The following is a 27375-nucleotide window of genomic DNA, read 5'->3' as shown; positions in this document are numbered from 1 at the left end:
GGAACCCCCCGACACGACAAACACATGCACGTTTGAAAAGCTTTTAACCGTCCATATGTGTACCCATCTTTTAACTTAGCCTACAGCCAGTGTTGTAAAAGTTCAACACTTGTTTTCGTGCAGTAGGCTAGCCTTTTTGATAAGCGATGTCATGGGTAGGCTGACGTGATTCGAGGGCTTTCTGTTCCTGTTTACTGTATGTAAAAGTTTTACATAGGCTGAATAATGATAGGCTACACTGCATGTTATTAACCAAAAGCGCACGCTATGTGTCGGGTATCATTTAATCATAATTAATATTTGCGGTGGGGGGGGCCTTAAAAAACATATAGCCCAGGGGCCTCGGGTGGTATTAACCCAGACAGCAAAATATATTTGGGCTCGTCAAATATAGTCATTAGCATTTGGCGCAGATCCACTAAACGGACCTGCCCCGGGGTCATTTCTTCCAACGGGCCAATACCGGAACAGGTTGGAATTTCGGATCAGAGACAAATCTGGGCCAGAACTGGCCCAGTACAGTTATTATTGCCATGGCATTTGGTGCAGATCTGGCCCAGACTCATATTCTACATCTGGGGCTCATCTGGCCCTGGCCTGTGATTCATATTTAAGCTATCAGACAATTAAGACCCACACAATTTGTAATTTTCAAAATAGTTTTTTATTTTAAAAAGGCAAAATAGAACAGTGTTTCCGCTAGCCTAACCTAGGCCTATGCCTACAACATAACACAAACCAATATGTGAAATGTAAGCGTAATGTGTCTTTTTGAAATGTTGCTACCATTTTCATTGGCGTAGCCTATGTTGATAAACAAACTCCGCCAAACGCACTGAAAGAAAATGTCATGTTAACATAGTCCGTTGCGGTTGCATCTAACCGGCTGATGTCCAATGATGATGATGACGACGGCGCTCAGCTGTGTCGGAGGATGTAAGATTACTGGCAGTCTGGGGAGCACTGAAAGCACAGAACAGTTGGGCGATCCTGCAGATCAGCAGCTCGGTGGACTTTGGCAGCGACAGTTTGTTGTTTCGTGAGAGTTCTTTGACGTTAGCTAGGCTACTCAATCCAGACTGCAGGGCAGGCTGCTAGCATGGCAGCTCGCAGGTCAGCAGCAGTTCCTTGGTCGCGGCAGCGGCAGATCTCTCGCAGAGTAGGGTAGAAGCAAAGATTATAGAAGTAACTACTCTTTGGTAGAAGCTGCACAGTAAAATTGACAGTGTTATTAAGTGTTAATTTTTCAGAGACATATTTTTCAGTGTTCATTAGTGTTAATTAGTGTAACTTCGGGAGTTGTTTGAACAAACATGTACACCCACGGTGTAATTAAAACTCACAACCTAGTGTTTTAAGTGGGTGTGAATGTACGAACTCTGGGGTGGAGTCATTTACACTAGGGATGGGCAGAACGAGGCTTTGTGAAACAACGAAACGTTCGAAGCAATTGCACCGGAATGTGTCGAGGTTTCGAAACAATCCGACACCCGTAACTCCATGTTAGCAAAACTAGCCACTAGATGTCACCATCACATTTTGACCGTGAAGCTCAACTGCTTCAGACGAATAATATAAATAGCCAACATGGAACGCAAGATTTCGTCCACAGCCACGTGGTTGAGTGGTTAACACACTTGCATTCGGCCGGAGCGTCCGGTGTTCGATTCCCTGCTGGTGCTTAGAAATTTCAGACTATATGCCTTCAATAACTAGAATATTTTTATATCTGCCAGTTAGATGTTTTGTTATTTCAGTTTCATAGTACATTATCCATTGGAATATGCTGGAGAGGAAAATGCTACAATGGTTTTAAAATGTAGGCTATGCTTATGGCCCAGGGTTTTTTTTGGGAACATGTTGTAGGGAAATAAAGGATACATGTGAAGCAGGTTAGACTAAACAGGTACAACATGGGAAAAATAAACAACACATTTTTTGTATGTCAACATACATTTTTATTTAGGAATAACAGTTGTTCTGCCGTCTTGGCATTTAATCTGTTTCTTGTTTTTGAATAAACCTCCCCAGCCTTGGAAAACATTCTTTCACAAGGCACACTTATTGCTGGCATGCACAAATATTTTTTGGCCATCACAGTTAGGTTTGGATAAACCACTCTCCTCTCCTGCCAGTATTTCAAAGGGTCAGCTGTTCTTGAAATAAAGGCATCAGTCATATATTTTTTTTACTTCTGCTACTATCTAAATATTAACGTCACTAGACTATATCTATCTAAACTATCGCTCACTGTCTGTCTCTAGCCTGTCAACTAATCTATATCACTAACCTATCAATCACAAGAATGCACTATAAATTGCTATATCTCTATATGTCTCTATGTCGCTATATCTCTCAAAATCTCTCTCCTCACAAAAAACCCACAAAGATAGGATGTGTTTGAATGACTTTTAAGCATTCTGGGACTTTGTAATTTAGATCAAACAGGTGTTTACTCAGGTAATTGGCTCGCGCGGTAAGGCTGTGCACCTGTCCAAACCAAATTGAAACACCACGAAGCCTCACTAAGCCATGGTCACGTGACATGGGCGTTTTGAACCACACTTCGAAACACTGTTCGAAACACTTGCGTTTCGGAAGCTCGACACTGTTTCGAAACGTCAGCTTCGAGCGTCACATCCCTAATTTACACTTCCGGTCCTTCAGTTGAGATTTTTGAAAAGAAGATGGACGCCATTGAAGTACAGCGTGGGATAGTAAAAGGTAAATTCATTTGTTCCCTCTACTTCTGTAAGCTAGCATGAAAACTACGACAAATACACAATTAAGTAATGTCACATCACAGGTATATGTTTTCATATCAACGTGTTTTACCTACTATGAAATATTGGTGACGTTAGCTTGGTCGCTAGCTAGTAGCAAGGTCGCTAGCTAGCTCAGAAAATTATTGGTAAAACATCCAGCAAGCTAACATAACTTCGGTGGGTTATAACCTTATCAAATTGAAATGGTTAAGTTTATGTTCATTTGTAATACTTAAACTGTAAACTGACATTAATATAATATTGGAGTCGACAACGTCTTAAAGTCCTTTCTGAAATTCAAAAAGGCGGTTGGAATTTGAATACCCACTGAGGGAATAGCTCTAACATGCTAACGTAGCCTAGCTGATTAACATTAGTTACAGCCAGAACTCCACTGTTCATAGCGATCTAACGTTAGTGTGCTGCCAAATGCTCACCTGGCACAAATTAATCTGTTGACTGACTAATTATAACAGTCTGTCGACTCATTGACGTTTGGTTGAACTAAACACTATTGCTTGGTTATAAAAAAAATGCTGCTAGCTAACATTAGCCGAGACCACGAGGGCATTCGTTTAACTGTTAGGCATTTGGAGAAGCCTCTGGCTGCAGCCTGCAGGACGGGGCGGGGACATCCACATCCACATCCATGTGCTACGTCACATTTGTTCTGCGCATGTGCAGAACTTCTCAGTAGCGCTTGTAGTCATGCTTGTAGTAAATTACTTTTAGCAGTAGTTTGCAGAGGTGTCAAGTAACGAATGACAAATCCTTCGTTACATTACTTAAGTAGAAATTTTGGGTATCTATACTTTACTGGAGTAATTATTTTTGAGCCGACTTTTTACTTTTACTCTACATTTTCAAGCAAGTATTTTTACTTTCTACTCCTTCATTTTAAAAATAGCCTCCTCGTACCTCCACTCCTAATTCATTTCGGCTTGTTTTCATTCCGACTCATCGTTGAAAAAAAAATCGCCTCATCCAGATAGAGAGAATTTGATTGTGGTTGGACGAGAAGTATAAACATATCCCATTCTGACACTTTATTGGTTTGTACGCGATCCGTCACACCACCTGAACGTGACACAAATTATTACTCTCCAACAAGGACATAGCAAACGTAGCAAAGTAGCCTACAAAGATGTCCATGGCAGAGAAGAGAACCTGAGCGAAATGTCCCAACCAAGCACTAGCGAAGAGGTTGGTAGTCAGGAAGACCAGGCAATCCTTGTAGGCTACATCCCTGGAAGAACGTTTCGAAAATGGTTGGATGGAAAAACAACTCCTTTCGGATGCACTGCTGCAAGCTCTGCGCACCCAAGTACCACGAGCTAAGGCTTTCAAAAACTCGCCGTGAAAAAGCATATTGAGGTAAGCCGAGAGTTTCTTATTATCAGTCGATTACTGACAAAATATTGTAATAACCTAACGTACTAATGGTAAATTTGCAATGTATGCTATGGCTAGGTACATGCCAAGACATGCCGTGGTTGCTTGCTAGTTATCTGAGCTTATGTTATAGCTATATGCAATATTTGTAAGTTAATTGTGCAAGCTATTCTACAACTAGTTGATAAAGCATACTAAGGGCAGGCATGATCCTGTCTGTGTATGAGAGTGCGTGCGCCTGAGTGGGGCAGGCCCTATGGGCCCAACTACCAACTATCAGCCAAATGCTGTTTAAAATTAATATAGTTGGTGTTGGACTATATAATCAATAATGTTACTTTTCAGTCATGCCAGCAGCTGCCTGTGGTCTTAAAACAGCTTTAAGTGGCAATATTCTGGTCTGCTCAACATAATAGACCAGTGAAGCTTGTAGTTTGACCTTAATTCATAACCTTCAAGTATGCTATTTAACACAGCGAAAGTCCTAGATAGTCTGAGCTTCTAGTTTGAGAGAAATAATATTAATCTCAATCTCTGCCTGTGCATTCATTTTCTCCACAGAAGAAACACCCAACCCATCTATAGAGGTACACACAACTTACTTCAGCAGCCCTTAAAAGGAAGTCATCCTCTGAAGGTTCTTTGGCCCCTCCCTCCAAACAAACCAAGCATTTTTTAATCACCTGGATTAATAATTCATTTTGACAGCACTAATGTATACTTGTATAGACAACCATACAAGGGTTATTGTCACTAAGCCTGCCCTATCTCATGAAATATGTGCTCATTTGATTACAAACAAAATCAGATTGTGTGATAAAACCAGGCTCAAAATGATTTTTATATTTTTTATATTATTTATATACTGGGGGGTCTGAGTTGGTGAACTTTTAGTTTTGATTTTGACGGTGTAAAACGCATGGTACATTGGCGAATAGCTTAGGGGTTTGTCCAGTCCACATTGGGGGTGGTTTTGTTATCAAACATCGGGCGCCTGACACAAAAAGGTGGTTCTTACGTTTCTTAATCAGTCATGGGTGTGTTTTGGGCGTAACATTCTTTAAACCAATGAGAATGACATCTGTCATTCCCTTTAATGGCGCAACGCGCGATATGTCAAATAAATGCATCGGTATTTTGGCATTCAACGGCGCATTTGAAGGAGGCTGCTTGCGAGACCGTATGGAATAGTCATTCTTAAACCATGCTTTACTAAAACCTAGCATAGCCTTCACGCATTTGCTCTCGTCTATTATTAGAACTCATTGGCAAAGTGAAACTAACTTCACCAAGGAGTCAGTCAACGACAAGACAGTTATATGCAGTTACTTTCACTATTGACTGACAATGGGTTACCCCCAAAAAAATAGGCTGGAAAAAGCAACACTTACCCTAATGTTGCTCAAATGACTGAATAAAACAACATTTATCCTGCAGAGGAGTTGCTTATATCTCGTGACGGTGCGTCTTCAGCTGTGCTCCATACGTGTCTCTCGCCTCTCCCCAAATCAGTTTTAACAGTCATTACCAATTTGCAAATGATGGTGAATAACTACTCATCATGAGATGTACAGTATTTCGTAATATCTTTATTCTAATTATGTTTCCCATTGTAATCGTGCAATTTGTAATGCTTTGCATGGACGTGCGCTGGTGTGCGTTCATGAATGATAGAAGGATGGTGCGTGCACCTGCCAATATGACTGTTGACATGTGCTTTTAAAATAGCATATGAACAACTCGCCATTGACTTCTGACCAGGTTTAGGTGGTGTACGATAGTGATTTTTAGACAACGCGCCAGGCCCCTCCCTAGGTTGTTAATTGCCACACCCCTGGGCGCAATGTTTAAAAAATAAACGTGCAAAATACCGAATTAAACTTTGCGTGGGTTTTACGAGTTTTACGTCATGCGCTGGTGTCCAAAATACAGCCCGGGGTCTAATTTGAACTCATTGTTGTGTTCCTCAAACTATTCCGTAAACTTTATTTGCTTGGTGGTAGGGTGCATTATCCTGTTGAAAAAGGCCAATGCCATCAGAGAAAACCATTTCCATGCAAGGGTGTACATGGTCTGTAACAATGCTTTAGCAGGTAGTGCATCCTGGTGCCTTAAGCTCCCCCAGGGGAACGCACACACTCCCAGCCATCTACATGATGTAAAAGAAAACGTGCATCAGACCTAGGCCACCTTCCTCCATTGCTTAGTGGAGTTCTATCAGTGGTCATAATGTTATTGTTGATTGGTATACATGTAGAAAGTGAAGAGGAGTAAGGTGTCTGGAAATTATTGCAATAATATTTGTCATGTTTGTGTGACTTCTTTGCCAGGTGAATATGCTTGCAGTGATGGGTGGGAAAACACCCAAAGACACCATCAAGCGTATAATGGGGAGACTATTGAGCAAATCCTTGGCTTTGCAATTGAATTGGACAGGTCAAGGGGGAAAGGTGGCTTTCAAGACACAACAAATGAAAACGGTGTTGCACAGTAAGTTGATTTAAAACAGAAAATAATGTTTGAAAATAATAACGATTCATCCCATTGGATATCTTCCCTTTTATTGATTTGATAAATTAAATCAAGGTCAATATAATTTACCTTTACGAGCCTTTATATTCCTTACTGATGGATTGAGTTGCTTTTCTTTTGTCTTCATGGTGGGATTGTAGCCTTGAATACTGATTTAACTAGTGACTGGACCTTCCAGACTCAGGTGTCTTTGTACTACTACTGAACAAGGCAATCTTCATTTCACTAATTACTGTATGAGACAAATGGGCAGGACTATTAAGTTAGGTCAGTCACTTTAAGGGGGTGAATATTTATGCAACCACTTATTCTACAGTATACATTTTTAATTAGTTAACATTACTTTCTAGAAATCTGCCCATGCCTATCTACCTATCCAAGCCAAGGGCATGCATGTTTTTATAGGCACTGTGTGTTGTAAAAGTTAATAATGACATGGTCAAAATTTGGATGTAACTGTTTAAGATGAGCTTGTTGTAAGAGCCATTATATTGACATTGCAAACACTTAAAATTCTGGTAAGGAGACAAATATTAACACTGTTCATATTCTGTTATTAGGTGTACACCAAATGGTGGTATGACTGACCTTCCTTTGAGATAATAGAGGCACATATTGTCGTTGAATAAAGAAAATGGTGTTGAGTGGCAGGCACGGGGTGGTTTCACATAATGGCCTGGTTATCCACAAAATCCTACTAAGTCTGATCAGTGTTTTGAACACGCGAAACAATACGACATGGCTACTATAACATGATAAAGTAAACTATGAGAGACGTTTTGTAAAATGACAATCTTACAACTTTGTAACATCTAAAAGTTTAGCAATAAAGCTTTATTTATTCTGTTGACACTCCCACTCCCCATAATCCCCTGTTCAGGAGCTGGAAGCAAGAATCCACCAACCCCGGGATGTCAGAGAAGACATCATTCAGAAGGAGGTGTCCGTGTTTTTAAAAGGGGCAGCCGACCTAGAGGGGGGGTGACAGGAAAGGCAGAGAAGGAAGGAGAGTTTGGCCAATTATGAGCAATATATGAATGTTATATGTTGTTGTTGTAGGCTTATGCATTTTATATATATTGTGCTATAAAGCTGTGCTATAATATATGTATATTATTAATGTTATCTGTTGTGTTTAGATTAGCATATTGTATTATATTATCAATGCTGTTTAAATATTTCATTGTTCGGCCTCCGGCCTCGTGGCTACGGCCGAACAACACCCGTGGGAATATCCATGACCAACCCCACTCTCACTCGTGCTATATTGCTTAAACATACGTAATATTATTAACATTGCTGGTCTTATTGTTATTTAATATATTTATATTTCCAATGTTATTTATATATTGCTGTTTGAATGTTATTTATACTGCTAAAATATTAAAATCATTATTCTATAACGGTGTCATGTATTTAATAGGCTACACGGAGTTAATAGGCCACCAAGACTAATTGTTGATATTGTTAGACCTATTGTTCAAGTTGTGTAGGCTGTCACTTTGTAACTAAGCCGTCAATTTCGGATAGGCCTACATCTGGGTGGGAAGAGGTTGGCAGCTCGTAGCCCTTGGGCCGCCGGCGAACCGCCATATAGGCTAAATGAATAAAGAAAATGTTGGCAAAGCTGCGTCTCAATACGTATGAGGTTAGAGAGAAAGAGATATGCTACAAGCAGAAAGTGCAAACAGCGGTTTCATTTTACTGCAAGCATTAATGTTGGCATTAGCGAAGCGAATGTTTACTCTGGAACCTCCGGAAAACACTGACGCTCAATGTCGATACGTAATGACGTAGCATGTAATGACGTAGCATGTGACGTCGCACTTGGATGTGGATGTGGATGTCCCCGCCCCGTCCCGCAGGCTGCATCCAGTCATTATTGGGCATTTGTAGCAAACAGAGGTGTAAGGTAACCGTTAGCCTGGTTGGTTCGGTGCAGTCTCCATTCTCTGTATGGCATTGGTATTAGTTTCTGTTAGTCTGTTGGCTTTATTTGGGTTAGATCAATTTCTTTGTTTCCTAACTTATAAAGGGTGCAGGTAAGCCAAAGAGTATAGAAGTTAGCTAGCTGATACTAATTTTAGATATTTGTAGAAATTGTGGTTCAATACTAGCTTGCAAGCATGTGCATAAGGATATTCAGTCCATCAGGCATAACGTTACAGCTGAGCAGAGTAGCAGCTAAGAAATGTTAATTCTCTGAAATTATGAGCAGTTTTTTTATGGATATGATAAACTGTAGACGAGTTTACTGCCTAATGAAATTATTTAAGTTATTACCAGTCATGTTGCTTAAAAAGTAGGGATTATATGAACATATTTTAAGACAAAAACACTTGCGGTTGAAACATTTGGTAACCTGTGGTAAATAATGTCAGAATAAAGTTTAGAAGTCCTTTGCTGGTTAGTTGATATACTGCTGATAGTCAAATCATTGTTGTTCTTGTATTGATGTAATCATTTTCTTTGTTTTAACAGGGTCAGCAAAATGCTCATCAATGTCCAGAACCATGGAGAAAAAAGTACCTCAAACTGCAGCCTGGTTTTTCTTTTCAAAGTTTAATTCGAGAAGGTGAGGTTTTATGTGAGTTTAGCTAAAGTCCTTTTAGGCAAGTCCCTCCACTCGGCGGCCATACGCTTTTTTTTCTTCTTTTTTCTAGCTTGTTTATATGAATCAGCCTGACCTTAGGAATGTTTCTTAATGATTTCACACGCACACTTTGTATCCTGGCTGGAGTTAATGCAGATCCTTATGATCCTTTTTAAGAAATACATTTGAAATCAATCAAGGTTCAAAATCCCTGTGCACAGCCCTTTTGCAGGTGCTGATGGTGTGCAGTATAACTATTAGTCAAAAACTAGTATAAATCGCACACTGGAGGGTATATTTTGTTGACTTTATTTGGCGTGAAGGCTTTAGGTTCACGTTCAAACCTGATGAAGAAAATTGTGAAACGTGTTGTTCACGCCAAATAAAGTGGGTAAGGTTAAAAAAAAAAAGATTTTGTCACCCTTTAGTTGAATTAAGTGAAATAAAATTGGAGACCGAATTTCTTAAAGCAGCCCTTTAAGTTTCCAATTTTTTTTTTCTTGTTCTTCAAACAAGGCACATCAATCCTCTGGTGCAAAAGAAGAGAACACCTCTGCCATAGGAGATTCAGCAGAAAAAGGCCAAACAGGTGAGCATTTAAAATTAAAATATCACTAGGAGAAATCCTTGTCTGTCTCGTCTCCAAAATGCAGAAGCCTGGCTTTGTGTTCCGGTAGTGTCAAACCAGTGGGCACATTCAATCTTGCAGCTCTGCACAGATCTGGCTGAACGTAAAGTATGTTTATTAGATTCAGTCAGATCTGCTTGCAGATCCAGTGCTGCAAGATCAAAATCCCACTGATTTCATGCTACTGGAACACGAAGCCAAGCAATTTGCTTCCTTCAGATACAGGTCTTGTTATACCTCTCTGTACACTTTCCAAGTTTAATACTTCTGTTTGTCTGTAGAGACCCTCATCACACAACCACAGAAGTGTAATTATATTTTGAGCACTATCAGTGGTATTAAATAGCGTTTGTTTTTTGACGTTCTAGCTGCCCCCTTAGCTTTCTTGTTTGTACTCTGGAGTTACACTTTTTAGAGGGTGCATGTAAGTTTTCTCTTTACAAGTGTATCACTTATTGTTTTTTTTTTTAACGCATAGATGGTCCAGGAGGTTCTGGAGAGTTAAATGGGAGAGGAAATAATGGAGGAGTATAGTAGAGCACCTTGACACACTGTACAAGAAGGCATCTTCTGAATATCCTGGTCCATGGGTATGTTTTGTTTTGAATAAAATAATCAAATTGTATACAACAGTTAGGTCCAGTCAAACTATTAACTATTTTCTGACTGAACGAGAGGGATTCCATGGGTGGGGTTATCTCAGGACATCCCTACTCAGACTTTTCAGTGGTAGTGCCATTTTTACATTGATCCAATGTTATCGTTCCATTCATTCAAAGTGAGAGAACAGTGTAACATAACATCACAATTGACTGTTTGAGAGAGAAAAATAGAGTGCATGAAATAGGGTGAATAATGTAATGGGAAATAAAATGAAAAATCATTATTGTGCACATATAGCCTCACACAACCTGCCTGCAGAGTGACAAGAAAACCCTAAATTGATGTATTTTAATCCAGGTATTAGGTAGTAGAATTGCTGTGTAAAAACAATATTGAACTGGTGATTGTGGGGTTGATAAATGCTATGAGGCAGAACCTTAGCTGTAGGGATATCTATTACCAACTACACAGTGGCTCCATTTTCAAAAAACTCCTGAAGACCCAGCTCTTTAGAGAACATCTCCTCTCATAGCACTACTTACAACAAGTCTTGCTGATCCTAGTACTTACCACCTGTCTTGAACTGACACTCAACTGTTTAAAAACAGCACTCACTGATGCACTTATTCTTACTGTACTCTACTGTTTTTAAATTGTCCTAAAATTGTTGAGAGAATTGCTTTAAAACTTAAACTGCTACCATGTTAGTCGCTTTGGTTAAAAATGTGTTAGCCAAATGTAATGTAATGTAATATTACTTAAGCATATTTTAGTGGCAAGAAGCGTCTATATATATTTTATCCATAATCCATGTTTAATCACTCTTCCATTTTATAGCTTGTAATGTTGTCTGAATATATCTAATATAATTTTCCTATTGTTTTTAGAAGGATACCAGTACGAAGTCAAAGAAAAAGATATGCACTTGGGATTGTGACTGTTTCCTAATCTCAGGGATCCTTACTCCACCAATGGCTATGTAAGATTTAACTCATTTCCATTTAAGGTTATATATAATAATAATAATGTTCAACTATTGATCTGGACAATCATAGTTCTTGCCCACATTATTTTGCAGGAACACTTCTACAATGCTGGAAGAGGGACGGGCTATCCGGTATGGCGCCTAAAGCAACGAGTGTCGCAGCGTTTGGTCAAGAACAGCTCGGGAGCCTTGGAATACATGAACACCATGAGCTTTTTAAGGAGGTAGACTTTCTAATGAGGAGACACAGCACTCAAAAAATCCTCCATAGAAATGCATGGGGTTAGTTTGTAACGTATGGTGTTGTCTACATATATCACACCCCCCTCCGTGGCAAAACGTGGACATGTAAATACATTGAGCAAATCATGTGAATGATTGGCTCATGTGTTGTGAAGACATTGATTGTGCCAATCATGTGTTGTGATCTTGCCGCTGGAGCAAGATTGGTGTTGTGAAGCCTGCCGAAAGTGCCCAAAATACGTTGCAATATGGCTGCTGAGTGGAGGGACTTGCCTAAAAGGACTTTGGGTATACCCACATGTAACATCACTTCATGGTGCATTATCTGTCTTGCTTATGGAAAATTGGCCCATTATTGCACATCTCTAGTAATAGGTTTGAAGCAAAACACAAGTTTGTGAAATTGTAAAAAATCTCTTGATTATATTGTTTTATTTCTTGTTTATGAAATGTTTACTCAGTGTTGCAGAGCATTTTCATGCATATGTGGTTATGGATTGTGAGGAACATTTTTTTTATTGTTACAGTCAATGATTTGTATGAGTATAAGGTATAAGGCCTTTGCTCAAAAAAATGCTTATGGACCAAACTTTGACATATATATTGTACCTTTGCACATTGATTTGAGCCATATCATGGCAAATGTTAATAAAAAAAGAAAAGTAATTAATTTGCTGTGGTTTGTTAAATATGTTTATTTTGATAAATATATGGCTCTAGAAACAAATTAATTACTCCAATAGAGTTAATTTTGAAACTCTGATAAGAGTTAATTATGAATCACTGATGGAGTTAATGATACACTCCAATAGAGTTAATTTTAACTCTGATAGAGTTAATTATGAAACACTAGGCTAGTGTTAATATGGCAACACTATGGCAAGTGTTATTATAACACTGATGAGTGAGGAGGATTATATAAACTGGAATAGTGTTAAAATTAACACTGGCCAATTTACTGTGTGTCCTGAGAAATATTTTTCGAGCAGACGGTGAATTGCAGCGCCGTTCACGGATGGATGTGGTCCAGGGCAAAAACTAGCCCAATGGACTAACGTTAACGTTAGGCATCAACCTTCCTCACTGCTCCTGTGAGACGTACAAAAAGCACACAAAGCAAAGGAACAAAGAGTAAATATTAGATTCAATATCCAAAGATTATTTATTTTATAACAGTATAGTATGCCAACGCATTGCATCCTTTATATTCAGTTTGGTAGGCAATCGCAAAAAAAAAAAAAAAAAAAAAAACTGCTTAAACAGGTCTCATCAACTTAACATGCAAACCGGATAAACTGGAGTACAGCGACAATTCTTGTGGACCATCGATAAAAAAAAGTGTTTACTGCCAAGTTTTTCCACTCTAAATCAATTTTAAACAGGCTTAAAAAACGCTGGCCTGCTATGCAATACCTGCAGTGCTACTAGCAGCAAGGCTAGCTACAGACAATTTGGGTAGCGCTAACGTGGCTACGAAGCTAACACACAATGGACACGATATTCAGCGATTTTGGTGAATAATAAGCAAAGCTCACCAATTCAGCCTTAAAGCATATGTTCACATTAGTTGTGGATGCATGTTTAAAAGAACCTAGACTACCAGCTAACCGTAGCTACTACCCAGCTTGTCTGGCACGTTGCTAATCTGAAAGATTCCAGGGTCTGATTTACCAGGCTACAATTTTACTCCTTTGAAACAGAAATACAGTCACTAACACGAGTTGTTTTCCTGAAATCAGTTCTGTGAGTGACAACAGCGCCATCGCACCCGCGGTGGAACAGAGAATTACAGTGAATAAGACTGCTTCACCAAACTTTCGTTTTGCTTCACTACCATAGATATCTTTCCCCATTGACTTCAATGTAAATCGAGGGAAACCCCAGGCGGCTCGTGGATTTTTTCCGTTTCAATTGATCCTTATGGCAGATAAGTCCCACCCGTGAAGCAGTGACCGATTGGGCAGAATTTCACACTTCCTGCCTTGAATATGATTGACGCAACACTCTGGCCAATCACTGTCTCCATTAGCTAGCAATCACTTTTCAGTTGCCTTCAGTGACCTTACTAGAGTTTCATTATAAAATGTAATTCATTCGCATAGTTTGTTTTACATTCATTTTGTAAGGTACATCGGATTTTTTTCTGTGTAGGGGAGAACGTTTTATTTAGGATTATTGTGTGTAGCTCTGTGTTTTCTAACATCAGCTAGAAGCTGATAACAGTGTTCCGTACAGTGCTCCCTGCCATAGGGAAACGTTCATTTCGTGGGTAACAGTAATCCGTACAGTTAACCTTTTACGATCAAATGCAATTAATTATTTCCAGGTCAATAAAAACTATAAATACCTCTGACAACCTTGTCTTGTCCTCTTTGATCTCTGACCGAGGGGAGTAACTGTTGACCAGCGCACGAAGCAACTACCGAGTAAGTATGTCAACACACACAGCATATTTTAGCAATACCGGAAGAATATTTAAAAATGGCGCCGGGGGAGGGTTTAACCTTCGCCCTAAATGACGTAGGGGAAGACTTTAAACAAGATTTGTGAAAATATGTGGTAAAATGTATATGTGTAACGTATTACATATTGAAGTAAACATGTTGAAAAAGTTATTTTGTTTGAATATAGATTGTTAGTATAACATTAGCGGTCATTTTATCAGACCTTTTCATGGCGTAATTAGTGACATTCAAATACTCCGGGAAATGGCGGCAGATTTAAAAAAAAAAAACAAAGCGCGTTTGCGCGTTAACTTGATGCCTAGATATGCAATAGTCCTACAGAAGGAATTCGCCATTTCCATGAATAAATGTGATGGCCAGAATGTAATTACATAATTTATCATCGTGTAATGTTTTGGATTCGTAGATTTATATAATTAATCGTCCTGAAGTTTAAACTGGGCAATCAGTGCAAGTTAGACACCCCTGCACGATGAGGCAGGAGGTTGTCGATACTCACGGTAAGTAAGTAAAGCTAACGTTATTGATAACAAGGTCAGACAATTTAGAGTCGTGTTGGTTTGGATTCGTAGATTTAAATAATTGCTCATTTTTGAAGTTTAAACCTTTTCATGGCGTAATTAGTGACATTGGCAAAACGGCGGGAAATTGCGGCACGTTAGAAGAAAAAAAAAGCGCGCGTTAGCGTGATGCCCAGATATGCAATAGTCATACAGAAGGAATCCACCATTTCTATGAATAAATGTGATGGTCAGATTGTAATTACATACTTTATCATCGTTCAATGTTTTGGATTCGTAGATTTATATAATTAATCGTCCTGAAGTTTAAACTGGGCAATCAGTGCAAGTTAGACACCCCTGCACGATGAGGCAGGAGGTTGTCGATACTCACGGTAAGTATAACGACCACTGAGGCGATTTTTATTCACATAATTACCACTAGGTTGCTGCCTTTTCTATCCAGTAGGTGGCAGTCCAGGATAAGGAATAGCAGAGCCATGGCTTTATATATATATGGCTCTGCGGTATCTTATCCTGGACTGCCACCTACTGGATAGAAAAGGCAGCAACCTAGTGGTAATTATACAAGAATAGTAGTGATAAAAAAAAAAACATGAATCCAACCACATAATAACCATTGAAAATAATGCTTTTGCAGAGCCACATTCCAACAACATAATCACCGCCAATTAAACAATTCTTTAGTGTTGAAGTTTTGAATTTCCCCTGGGGGATTAATAAAGTATCTATCTGTCTGTCTAGTCTAGTTTTAATAAATGTTATGTATTTTTATTTTTTCAGGAAAAATGCCTAAATACAATCAGGAAAATGTGGCTAAGGCCCTGCAGGAGTTGGAGGAGGGCGGGAGCCTCCGCAAGGTGGCTGCCCGCCATGGGATCCCCCACACCACCCTCCAGGACTGGAGGAAGGGCAAGTATGGCCACTTGCCCCACCCCAACCGGGCCCTCATGCCGGAGGAGGAGGAGGCGTTGGTGGGCTACATTTTTTGGATGGCAGCCCACGGGTTCCCCATCACCCGCTCAGTGGCCTTGTTATTGGCCACTGAGATCTGCAAGGCGTCGGGACGGACTTCACCACTGGTGAACATGGAGAAGGGCCTGAGCAAGATGTGGTGGACTCGCTTCCGAGCTCGCCACCCCACCGTGGCCTCGCGGAGGCCTGATCCCCTGGATAGGGAGAGGGTCCATGGGGCCACGGTGGCGCGGGTGGACGAGCTCTTCCGCATCTGCCAGGCCCTGTACCAGCAGCATGGGTTCGGCGGGACCCCAGCCCAGATATACAACTGCGACGAGACGGGCTTTGGAGACAAGGGCCACTCCAGGCAGCGTGTCCTCTGCCGTAAAGGGCAGAGGCACGTGTACGCGCAGCAGGTGACCACCAGGGACCACGTCACCGTCCACTGCTGCGCGAACGCCGCTGGGGAGAGCATACCCCCGTTCATCATTTTTCAGGGGTGCCTCCCCAGCACGGCCTACAGCCTGGAGGGGCCCAGCAACGCACTCTACGGCGTGTCGGAGAGAGGCTACATGGACAGCGACTTGTTCGTGAAGTGGCTGGGGCACTTCATCAAGCACGCCCGGCAGGAGCGGCCCCTCCTCCTGTTCATGGACCAGCACGAGGCCCATGTTGGGAAGGGGGTGGTCGACTTCTGTCGGGCCAACCAGGTTGAGGTGGTGTGCCTGCCAGCGCACACCACCCATGTGCTCCAGCCACTGGACGTGGCGGTGTACGGTTCACTGAAGGCGGCGTTCTCCCGTTTGGCACGGGAGATGGGGTTGGTGCGAGGAGACCTGGTGCTGGGCAAGCGGCACTTTTCAGCGGTGCTGAAGTACGCGGTGGAGCAGGCCTGTACGCCCAATACCATCAAGAGCGGGTTCCGCTCTACAGGCCTGTTCCCGCTTGACAGGACAGCGGTGGACGACTCAAAGGTGAGTTAGCAGAAAAAAAACAGTTTGACATTATGTGAAGTACAATTCATTGGATTAACATATTTTTCTAAACACCTACTAACAGCTCGTCAAAGGCCTCCGGGACCCAAACCATCTCCCGTCTGATACAGACGAGGACCCGGAGGACCTCCCTGACGTCGCTGACGTCTCCACCGCTGGCACCGCTGACGCCGCTGCCCACACCAGGTCTGCCACCACCTCCACCACCTCCGCCGCCGACACAGGAACCGTCACCGCCATCGTCCTAGCCTCCTCCACCGCCGTAGAGTGCGCTCCATCGCCCGTCTCGTCGCCCTGGGGTCCCGCCGACCCTGCTGCCACCACCGTCCCGACGCCTTGCAGTCCCAACGCCTCCTCCTCCTCCACCACCACCACCACCTCCGCTGCTGCTGCTGCTGCCGACCCCACCACCTCCGCTGCTGCTGCTGCTGCCGGCCCCACCACCTCCGCTGCTGCTGCTGCTGCCGGCCCCACCACCTCCGCTGCTGCTGCTGCTGCTGACCCCACCACCTCCGCTGCTGCTGCTGCTGCTGCCGGCCCCACCACCTCCGCTGCTGCTGCTGCTGCTGACCCCACCACCTCCGCTGCTGCTGCTGCTGCTGCCGGCCCCACCACCTCCGCTGCTGCTGCTGCTGCTGACCCCACCACCTCCGCTGCTGCTGCTGCTGCTGCCGGCCCCACCACCTCCGCCGCTGCTGCTGCTGCCGCAGCCCCCCCCACCACCACCACCGCTGCCGCCGCTGCCCCCACCACCGGGCAGTGTCCCACATGCCGGCGGTTCCCGAATCCCCTGGTGTCGGCCGGTGTCATCCCAGCCGGGTTGGCAGACATCCTCGTGCCCCCCCATTTTGACCGGCCGACCCGGGGGAGGAGGAGGATGCCTCTGCCAGCGAGGGTCATTACGGCAGATGCCTACGCGGCCCTCCTGGCAGAGAGGGAGGAGGAGGACAGGCGCAAGGAGGCCGAAAAGAGAGAGCAGGCAGCACAGCGGCTCCTCCGGCAGCAGCAGGTGGCTGAGCGGGCAGCTGAGAGGGCAGCCCAGCAGGCAGAGAGGGCAGCTGCAAGGGCAGCACAGCAAGAACAGAGGGCAGCACAGCAGGCGGAGAGGGCAGCCCAGCAGGCGGAGAGGGCAGCTGCACGGGCAGCCCAGCAGGCGGCCAGAGAGCAGCGTGAAAGCGCACAGGCTGCGTTACGCGCTGCACGGGAGGACCCAGAGCAGTATTGCACTGTGTGTAAGGACATAGCTCCGCCTGGGTCCTCCCGTGATCTCCATCAGTGGCTACAGTGCGACCTCTGCACCCTCTGGTACCACACAGAGTGCCTGGAAGTCGGTGTGGTACCAGAGGGTGAATGGTACTGTCATAAGTGCCAGGACAGTGTGTCGCTCCAGGTGGCACTCGAACTGGAGCTGTAAATATTGTATATATTGTATATATTGTAAATATTGTATATATTGTAAATAGTGTAAATATTGTAAATATTGTACATACTGTATATAGTTCGTTGGTTTTTTACAGATATATATTTTTTACATATATTTTTACATATATTTTGTTTTGTGTTATGTTCTGTGTGTTCTGGTCTTACAAAGGGCTTCTTGAAATGGCACTTAATTCAGTACACGTGTTGTGTTCTGTGTTTTAGGTCTTACAAGTGCCCACTGCTCTTTAATCTGATGCATTCTCTTACTGCCCTGTAACTGACCCTGGGCAATACCGCGCCAAACCAGAGGCGGCAGACTGTACGGAATATGGTGTCATTCGCCCCTTCCATGTACTCTGAACCAGAACTGTGTTGCGCACCCCGTATTTCACAAGTGTTCTTAAATGTGGCACCTTTCTATGTTCCCTTCTTTGCAGTGCCTTGATGCACTTAGTATTTTTAATAATAAAAGTGGTCACCGCCGCACTTGCAATGACTTGTGGAGTTTCCATTGACTTATTCAAGGAGAAGGCTACAGAGAAGAACATGGAAGTAGCAACTGACTTGCTGGTAAGGCTAAGCTACATCTAAGATAAATCCTAAAATAATCCTTACCAAGTATTGATCAACAGATATATCCATTAACTACATAATCTACCAACATCAAACAATTTAAATATACGTTATACAGTGTAAAATGTGTGTTTAAATCGTACCCAAAAGCGGTGTACGGAACACTGTTACTGTTTCGCGAAGTGATGTACGGAATACTGTTAAGGGACAAATTTGGCGAAGTCAGAGAAAATCAGAGACTCGTGTTAATAAATCACCCATAGGATTGGTCACAATGTTCGGAGATAACCCAATCAGGGCTTATTTTGTAGACAAGAACCTCCTCTTTCAAATGAGGTATACAGGAAGTATATTGGACATCGTATTGCTAAATCATCCGATCCTAAGTGCAATACGTGCAATACCGCGCCAAACCAGAGGCGGCAGACTGTACGGAACACTGTGGCGACTTTGCTAGGGGTCTCCCCCACCAGTCAGCTAACGTTAGTGACTCGCTAAGTCCTAGCAAGATGGATTCGACGGAAGTTTCAGGCGATGAACATCGTTGACCGCAACTTACAGGATTCTTTACAGTTTTTTTTAAAATGAGGACCTATGAGTGAATACAGAGGGGAGTCCAACAGACTTCCTGTGAAATTAACACAGTTCGTGGGTGCTACTTTGGCTACGGTAAGGATAAACTTGTTCCATGTACTGTAGGCTACAGTAGGCTATGCATTAGAAAGTGCAGCTTCTCAACGTAGCCATCCTGTAGCCAAAGTTCATTGATGTGTTATGATAACATTAGCCTATGTTATGGATTTGTTATAACGTCTTGGCTTCCCATTTTAAAACCTCAACTTTGTCAAAGACAATTCAGAACAATCTGCTTGAAGCTAAATTTCAACTAGCCTACCATTTAAAAACGAAATAGACACTGATTGATTTAGAAAAAAATCTAGTATTCTTCAATGTATCAGGAGGCAAATGCCAAGTGGATCTTTACTTTTGTAGAGAAGGAAAACAGTGACAGAAACAAACTGATTGGTCAAACATATGCCAGAGCAGCAGTCATGGTATAATTTCTTAATATATCCCAGAGGCAAGGATGTGTCTCTTAATAGGCTAGCCTACTGAATTTGACATTGCTTATCAAAGTCAAAGTCAAAGTCAGCTTTATTGTTAATTTCTTCACATGCTCCAGACATACAAAGAGATCGAAATTACGTTTCTCACTATCCCACGGTGAAGACAAGACATATTTTACCAATTAAGTCCACAGACAAACATAACATTCAAGTAAACAAAAAAATAAGTAAATAAGAGGGCACATACAATGAAGAAATAAGAGCAGCAAAATTTGGTTGAAATTGTGCATAGACAGTCAATAAAATAGTAGTGCAATAGTAGGCTATGCATTAGAACAGTGTTTTTCAAAAATGTTTGTGCCACGGCACACTTTTGACACTTAAAATGTCCCACGGCACACTAACATCCTGTGTGAAGAAAAAATAAACATACCATAGCCTAAAATTTCAAATAATACATAGATATAGATAATTATTTGATGCAACAGTTGCTTTTCTGGACCAGTGAGTGACATTTGGGTAATTTTCTGCGGCACACCTGATGATCTCTCACGGCACACTAGTGTGCCCCGGCACAGTGGTTGAAAAACACTGCATTAGAAAGTGCAGCTTCTCAACGTAGCCATCCTGTAGCCAAATGGGGCATAATTAGTAGCTTAGAATATTGGAAGGTTGTTGTTTCAAGATGTTGTGGACATCAACAACTTGGCATTAATACACTGCATGAACTTACCTAGTCCCTAATTAGTGCTAAAGTGGAGATGCTCTTTTTTGGGGGCATGACCACAGATAGCCTAGTCTCTGCAAGCAATATGTCTAACAAAAATATGCAAACTTATAATAATAATAATAATTAATAATACATAAACCTTGTTTACTGTCTTGTCCAGTCTTAGGCCTACTACACCCCATTTGTGGCCTGTACTTCGAGATGATTTCTCAACAAATTACTCTGAGCTCTCTGACTGATCAAACAACATAGCTTTTGTTTATGCTATTGCAGACAGTTCAATGTCATCATGTGTCTCATACATTCAACCTCACCAACTTTGGCAGGTGTGTTAGGCACAATGTTCGTTTCCGTGTGTGTGTGTGTGTGTGTGTGTGGGGGGGGGGGGGTCATAATTTTATAACTGCTTCACTAGAAAAAAATACCACCAGCCGCCACTGGTCTGTATAGTCTGCGTACCATAACATTCCTTCCTGTATGCACCCATGATGTAACCTCTACAGTATAACCTCTACCGTGTCCAGGTGGATGAGCCATGAGAGTGGAAACTACAAATCTTCCGCACCCAAACAAACCTGTTAGCAAATTTGACACCCATTTCCAATATTCCAGAAACCCAGGCATCAATCACAATCGCTTATCCAGCATGGAGCGGGTTTTAACAGAGTAGGGTAATGCATTCAATACAACTATAGCTGTGCTGAATGTTTGCATGTCAATAGAGATAACACCCGTTTTGTCTGTGTTTGATGTGGTATGTGTGTATAAGTAAGTATAAGTATATACTCTTTTGATCCTGTGAGGGAAATTTGCTCTCTGCATTTAACCCAATCCGTGAATTAGTGAAACACACTCAGCACACAGTGAACACACAGTGAGGTGAAGCACACACTAATCCCGGTGCAGTGAGCTGCCTGCAACAACAGCGGCGCTCGGGGAGCAGTGAGGAGTTAGGTACCTTGCTCAAGGGCACTTCAGCTGTGCCTACTGGTCGGGGTTCGAACCAGCAACCCTCCGGTTACAAGTCCGAAGCGCTAACCAGTAGGCCACGGCTGCCCCACGGCTGTGTGTGTAGCATATATAGGCCTATAGCCTCCCTTTCCCATCTATTGAGCCGGCTCCTATCTGTGATTGAGTATATCTGTAGGAATAAAGCCTAGCCTGGAATTTGAAATCCGAGAGGTGCTTGCTCAGTCAGATCCTTCTGGACACTGAAACTGATTTCCACGGCCAGGCCCATAAACCACTTTGCAGGCTTTAGGATGACAGAAGAGCTAGAACTCTTGAGGCACTTTTGTACACAACAAATGGCTGTGTTCATGTCAGTATAGAACAATGTGTATTTTCTTTCAAAACAACAAATTAACTCTTTAAAACCTTGACTCAGAAAAAGGCCATGTTAAAAAGGGCATCACTTGACAGATACTTTGTTGAAAATGCCTATATTTACAGTTAAAACAATGATTAAAAGGTTCTAATCATCTGGAAATATGACAAACATGCTTGGACAAAGACCCATGGTTATCTTGCCCCCACATACAGTATGGAGGATGGTAAGATAGGGAAAATATTCCATAAGAACCACTGTTGGAGAGTTACAGACAAAGGTGTCATCTTGGTGCCCCCCCCCCCCCCAAACCTCACTGCTAATAGATTATTTAGATTTAGATGTTATGCCTGAGTAATGTTTGGACTTCATTCATATGAGAGAGTCGTGGTCCATACACTGAGTAAACTGATGATGACCACATTGAAAACTGTACAACACCACACATCATCATCACTGCTCTTACTAGGTCAGGGGTCGGCAACCTTTTTTGCCTGGAGAGCCACTTTTACCAAATGTATTTATTTTTTTTATCTCAGAAGAGCCACATAAAGACGGTTAAAAGAAAAGTTTGGATATTTAACATACAGTTACTTTCATTCAACAGAGGATTTTTAAATACACTTTCTACTAGTTTTAAAAGTAGGCCTAATGTGCAAGTAACTTGAAATGTAAAGTGAAATGACAGAAGTATAGGCCTTAGACCTTACCTATGACCTTGGAGTCTGGCTGGCTCATATTCAGTGAGGTGAAGTTTCATGCAAGAATTGAGGCTGTCGCCATTTGCGCGAAATTGCCCTTAAACGTGAGCGCAGGTTTGTCTTTATATTTTTCATATGTGAGAAAGATTTCTCACATGCAAGTGGAACCGAACAGGGTTAACACAGCAATACTAACTCGTTGCAGTATGCGATATATAACGTGCAGTTCATTTCGCGTTTTCAGAATCAGTCTCGGATGGAAACTTTCCCATTTCAGGCCGTTTCCTTATCTAGCCTACAGCAAGCGCACACATCAACAATAACAATTAAAGTGTTCTCGTTGACTGAAATGGAGGGAAATCGGTGATTTTGTTTGATATTGACATGGCAACGCAAATGTAACTTATTGTGCAGGCTACGGTTACGGAGTCAAGTTAGGTGGAGAGTTATAGGCTAAATTATTCAGATAGACACAATAGTACATTTTAAAAAAGAACTAACTAAAATAAAATACATTTTAATTAAATAGACTAGGCCTACTCATTAATTATTTTCAAAAGCTGAGCCGCATCAGAGGGATCAAAGAGCCGCATGCGGCTCCGGAGCCGCGGGTTGCCGACCCCTGTACTAGGTGGTCACAGGTGCAGCTCTCCATGCAGGTGGGGGTCCAGTTCCTCCAGCAGGGCCAGCGTGATGCTGCAGGCTGTATCTCCCTTCCTGTGCACCATGTCCACCAGGCAGCTCACCTGGTCCTGCAGCACCTGGTTCTTCTGCAGGACCTCTTCAGCCTCCCTGCTGCTCAGCACAGGAGGCCTGTGGGCCTGGAGACGGTCCAGCATGCTCCTCAGGACACCACTGGACACTCCACTGATGAGGCCGGGCCGCACCTGGAACAGCCGCTCTGGTCACAAGAGAGAGGATAGTGAGTGAGTTAGACCACCTAAGGAACAATCTGTGTGTGAGCACCTTGTGTGTGTGGTTTAGGGTTGGGGGGGGTGTCACTCCCGGGATTTTTTTTATTGTAGTTGCTAATCACACCATTTAACGTGACTTGAGAGTGACAGGATTCAGGAACTAAAGACAGGCCCATCTTCTGACTCATGTCGCATCGTCACGGTAACCCATGCATGAAAACCACATACCACTGCGTCGTCACGTTAACCCATGCATAAAAACCACATATCACTGCGTCGTCACGTTAACCCATGCATAAAAACCACATATCACTGCTTGAACATACCAGTAGTTCACATTGACAATGGAGAAAACGCTTAGCTTACTTCATTTATGACAGAAATTAAGTTTTGTGCCAACATGACAACAGAAACACAACCCAACACTGCCTTTATTTGGTGCAAATCTCCTTTACTTTCTTTGGGAAGATAGATAGATAGATAGATAGATAGATAGATAGATAGAAAGATACTTTATTGATCCCCAAGGGACAATTTAAGGTCTCAGTAGTAGTGCTGTGGAGTTGATGACATTCATTGTCCAAGATGTTGGTCAGTTTGCTCAGGGTCCTTTTATCTGATATTGAAGTGATGCACTCCAGTTCGGCTCCCACGACAGAGCCAGCTTTCCTTACTAGCCTGTCTAGTCGCCCAGCATCCTTCTTCTTTGTGCTTCCTCCCCAGCATACCACAGCATAGAAGAGGACGCTGGCAACAACAGACTGGTAAAACATCCTGAGGAGCTTAGTGCAGACATTGAAGGACTGCAGCCTCCTCAGGAAGTACAGCCTGCTCTGCCCTTTCTTGTAGAGTGCTTCAGTGTTTGCTGACCAGTCCAGTTTATTATCCAGTTGTAAGCCCAGATACTTGTAGGTACAGTATTTACCACCTCCACATTGACCCCATCAATGGAGACTGGTAGCAGAGCGGGCTTAGACCTGCGGAAATCCACCACCATCTTCTTGGTCTTTGAGGTGTTGAGTTGAAGGTGGTTGAGTTTGCACCACTGCACAAAGTCCTCCACCAGGCTCCTGTACTCCTCCTGCTGCTCGTTCCTGATACACCCCACAATTGCAGTATCATCAGAAAACTTCTGCATGTGGCATGACTCGGTGTTGTAGCAGAAGTCAGATGTGTACAGGGTGAACAGGACTGGAGAGAGCACAGTTCCCTGTGGAGCTCCGGTGCTGCTGATCACAGTGTCTGAGAGACAGTTCCTCAATCAAACAAACTGTGGCCGCTCGGTCAGGTAATCTGTAATCCAGGATACCAGGTGAGCGTCCACACCCATCTGCAAGAGCTTGTCTCCCAGCCTGAGGGGTTGGATGGTGTTAAAAGCACTTGAGAAATCAAAGAACATGATTCTCACAGCACTTTCCCCTTGTCTAGGTGAGAACGTGTCCTGTGTAGGAGATAAGTGATGGCATCATCAACGCCCACTTTCTCCTGGTATGCAAACTGTAGCTGGTCGAGTGCATGGCGTACTTGGGGTCTGAGTATGCACAAGACCAGTCGCTCCATTGTCTTCATTACGTATGATGTTAGAGCGACAGGCCTATAGTCATTAATCTGACTTGGGTGTGGCTTCTTAGGGACGGGGGTGAGACATGATGTCTTCCACAGTGTTGGGCAGGGGCGTCGCTAGCTATTTAAAACATTCGGGGCTAGAACCCAGAAGTTAGAGTCCTTTTTGTTCGGGGGTTTCTCCCCTGAGAGATTTTGAAAATCGGGCTGATGAACATGCAATTTTAACCTACTTTGAGAATGAAAAGGAAGGCCAATCGTAATGACTCACGTCACGGCATTCCGAATATTTTGATGTTTAAGGACCGTGTAAGGAGAACGTCTCTTCTGCCAAAGTGCACCACATACAACACCCAAAATATGACATTAAAATAGCCTGTAGAATAAACATTGTCATGCACCTCTGTCAAGTGCACAGGTGTGAGCGTTCGTCTCGGGATAAACATTTGGACGTCATCACCTTCAATTAATGGGCTATGGGTGCCTTGAAAGCAATGCATTTGGGTTGTGTATCACGAACTTTTGCCCAAAGAAAAAGTTCCATTCTGTCAAAATCAAACAAAGTGTCCTTCAAGTTAGTGAGGTGCAGTGGTAGCCTGCTAGCTAGTAACATCGGACCAGCATTGATCAACGTTGTCTTTGAGGGCTGCGTTTCATGAACCTGAGCTGATCGAAATGTCCTCCTGGGTTGCGGGAGATGATGACACACTGTGAGTTTCCACTTCTTGTCCCTGCTCTGCCCTTTTTTTCCTAAAGAAACTTCTAATATCCATTTGTCCTTCTGTACACTTATTTCGCTAAGGCTAGTTAGTAGAAGCACGAAACAGCAATGCGTAATAGCGTAGAGGAGAAGGTACTTGAAATTGCAACATTTTGCAACAAATGATTCTAAACCTGCCCAGATCACGTCAGATTTTCTTGCGCTGCTGTTAATGCACACAATGGACACAAAACACAAAAGTCTCTTCAACGGGGCTATTTATTTCATTCACGATTAGAGTTTTTGTTGTTGTTGTTGTTGACGGCCCATAGATCCGGGGCTATCCCCAGAGGATCCGGGGCTATAGCCCCGCCTGGTGTTGGGACTCGTCCGAGACGGAGACTCAGGTTGAAGATGTGCTTCAGTGGCTCCCCCAGTTCAGCAGCACAGGCCCTGAGCAGCCTTGGACACAGTCTGTCAGACCCGGCTGGTTAGGTTATAGTCCGCGATTCACATTACTAGGCTATCACCGCAAGTACATACAAAATGTTTTTGGCCAAGTTTTGCTTTAATCCAATTTACCTTCGTTACTACCAGTCGTTGCTTTTTTCCTGCGTCGAATCGCGATTGAGTGCGCATCTAATGTAACAGCGGTGTCTCTGCAGAGACATCGACTCCATGTTTAATTTTTGCTGTTGTTGCGAGCGAGCTAATGGGAAATCAGCTCCAGAAATGAATGGAGTTTCTTTAGCCTGTGCTACACCTTTCCACCAAGTTGTGCGAAAATTTTAGTTTTTGCGATGTTGACAAACATGCGTAGTACATGGAAGCTCTTGATAGCGCATGCCACTAACGTCTATAAAAACAATATATTTATGGAATAAAACTAGACAGTTACCTCAGATTATCATTGCTGTTTATTGTTAAATGGCAATTTTCTGCAGCAAGTGGGGGCCATAATAACCTCTGACTAGTTTTAGGCTACTTATTATTAAATTGCAATGTGAGCGGCAGCCAGCAGGGGAGGATACGTCGGCAGGATTATTTAAAAAGCAACTGCTACTACATTATGTGTCTGCCCTGATTCTGATATTGTGGCGGTATTAATTTAAACCGTGGCGGGCCGCCATGCTGAAATACACGTAGAGGAAACACTGAGATTTTGAAGGTTTTAAAATATGACAATATTCTGCACTGAATCCTTCTAGTTTTCTTTCATTTATCTAGATAGCTTTTCCGCTGAAATTAGCCATTTATGCTTGGTTACATAGTCTGCATTCTGAGATGCCGTACATGATCAAGGTCAATATAATGAACCATCACACAGCCACTGTGTCAGCAGTGATGGTCTATTTCTGATGTCAGATTATTATCTGTGCTAAGACTCACGTTGCAGCGCTCTACTTATATGAAGTAGAATGAATCAATATGATGGGGGGGTAAATGTTATAAAATAATTAAGCAGAGAAAGGGACATCAAGACCAGAGGGAGGGAAGTCCGTCCCAAACCTCCCGGCAAAATCACACCCTCTGTGTGTGTGTGTGTGTGTGTGTGTGTGTGTGAGTACCTTTGTTTGCCCCCTGGCTGCTGCCCTGTCCTGGGCTCTTGCTGGGCTGGCAGTAGTCATCTCTGCTGATCCAGACTGTCCAGATGGGCTTTGTGTGCTGAGAGCTGATGACCTCCATATCAAATTCCTCC

The 27375-nt window shown here is 42.9% G+C and overlaps 2 protein-coding genes and 1 long non-coding RNA gene across 9 annotated transcripts in view; 2 read left to right on the top strand and 1 right to left on the bottom strand.

Annotated features, from left to right (window-relative positions):
- Nucleotides 1-27375, bottom strand: part of LOC143138692 (NACHT, LRR and PYD domains-containing protein 3-like) — a 139438-nt gene that overhangs the window by 96823 nt on the left and 15240 nt on the right. The gene's annotated exons all lie outside the window — the stretch shown is intronic.
- LOC143137519 (uncharacterized) lies at nt 2877-12407 on the top strand. Of its 7 annotated transcripts, none has more exons than XR_012989995.1 (7): nt 2877-4139; nt 4719-4744; nt 6488-9264; nt 9799-9871; nt 10389-10500; nt 11401-11492; nt 11592-12407. It is a non-coding gene; the product is annotated as an uncharacterized LOC143137519 (long non-coding RNA). The 7 variants fall into 7 exon arrangements; XR_012989996.1 differs by having other exon boundaries at nt 4719-4794; XR_012989992.1 differs by having other exon boundaries at nt 4719-9264.
- Nucleotides 15281-18093, top strand: LOC143138639 (uncharacterized). Its single transcript, XM_076299064.1, has 3 exons — nt 15281-16658; nt 16744-17353; nt 17495-18093. The coding sequence occupies exons 1-3, from the start codon at nt 15486-15488 to the stop codon at nt 18091-18093; spliced, it is 2382 nt and encodes a 793-aa protein (XP_076155179.1). The 5' UTR covers nt 15281-15485.

Source organism: Alosa pseudoharengus, unplaced genomic scaffold, assembly GCF_046254945.1.
Source record: "Alosa pseudoharengus isolate Yale_2024_CS ecotype anadromous, Long Island Sound unplaced genomic scaffold, YU_APseudo_1.1 YU_APseudo_1.1_scf_21, whole genome shotgun sequence".
Lineage (NCBI taxonomy): Eukaryota > Metazoa > Chordata > Actinopteri > Clupeiformes > Clupeidae > Alosa > Alosa pseudoharengus.
The sequence above is the reverse complement of the archived record's forward strand: the minus strand, read 5'-3'. Positions and strand labels throughout refer to the sequence as shown.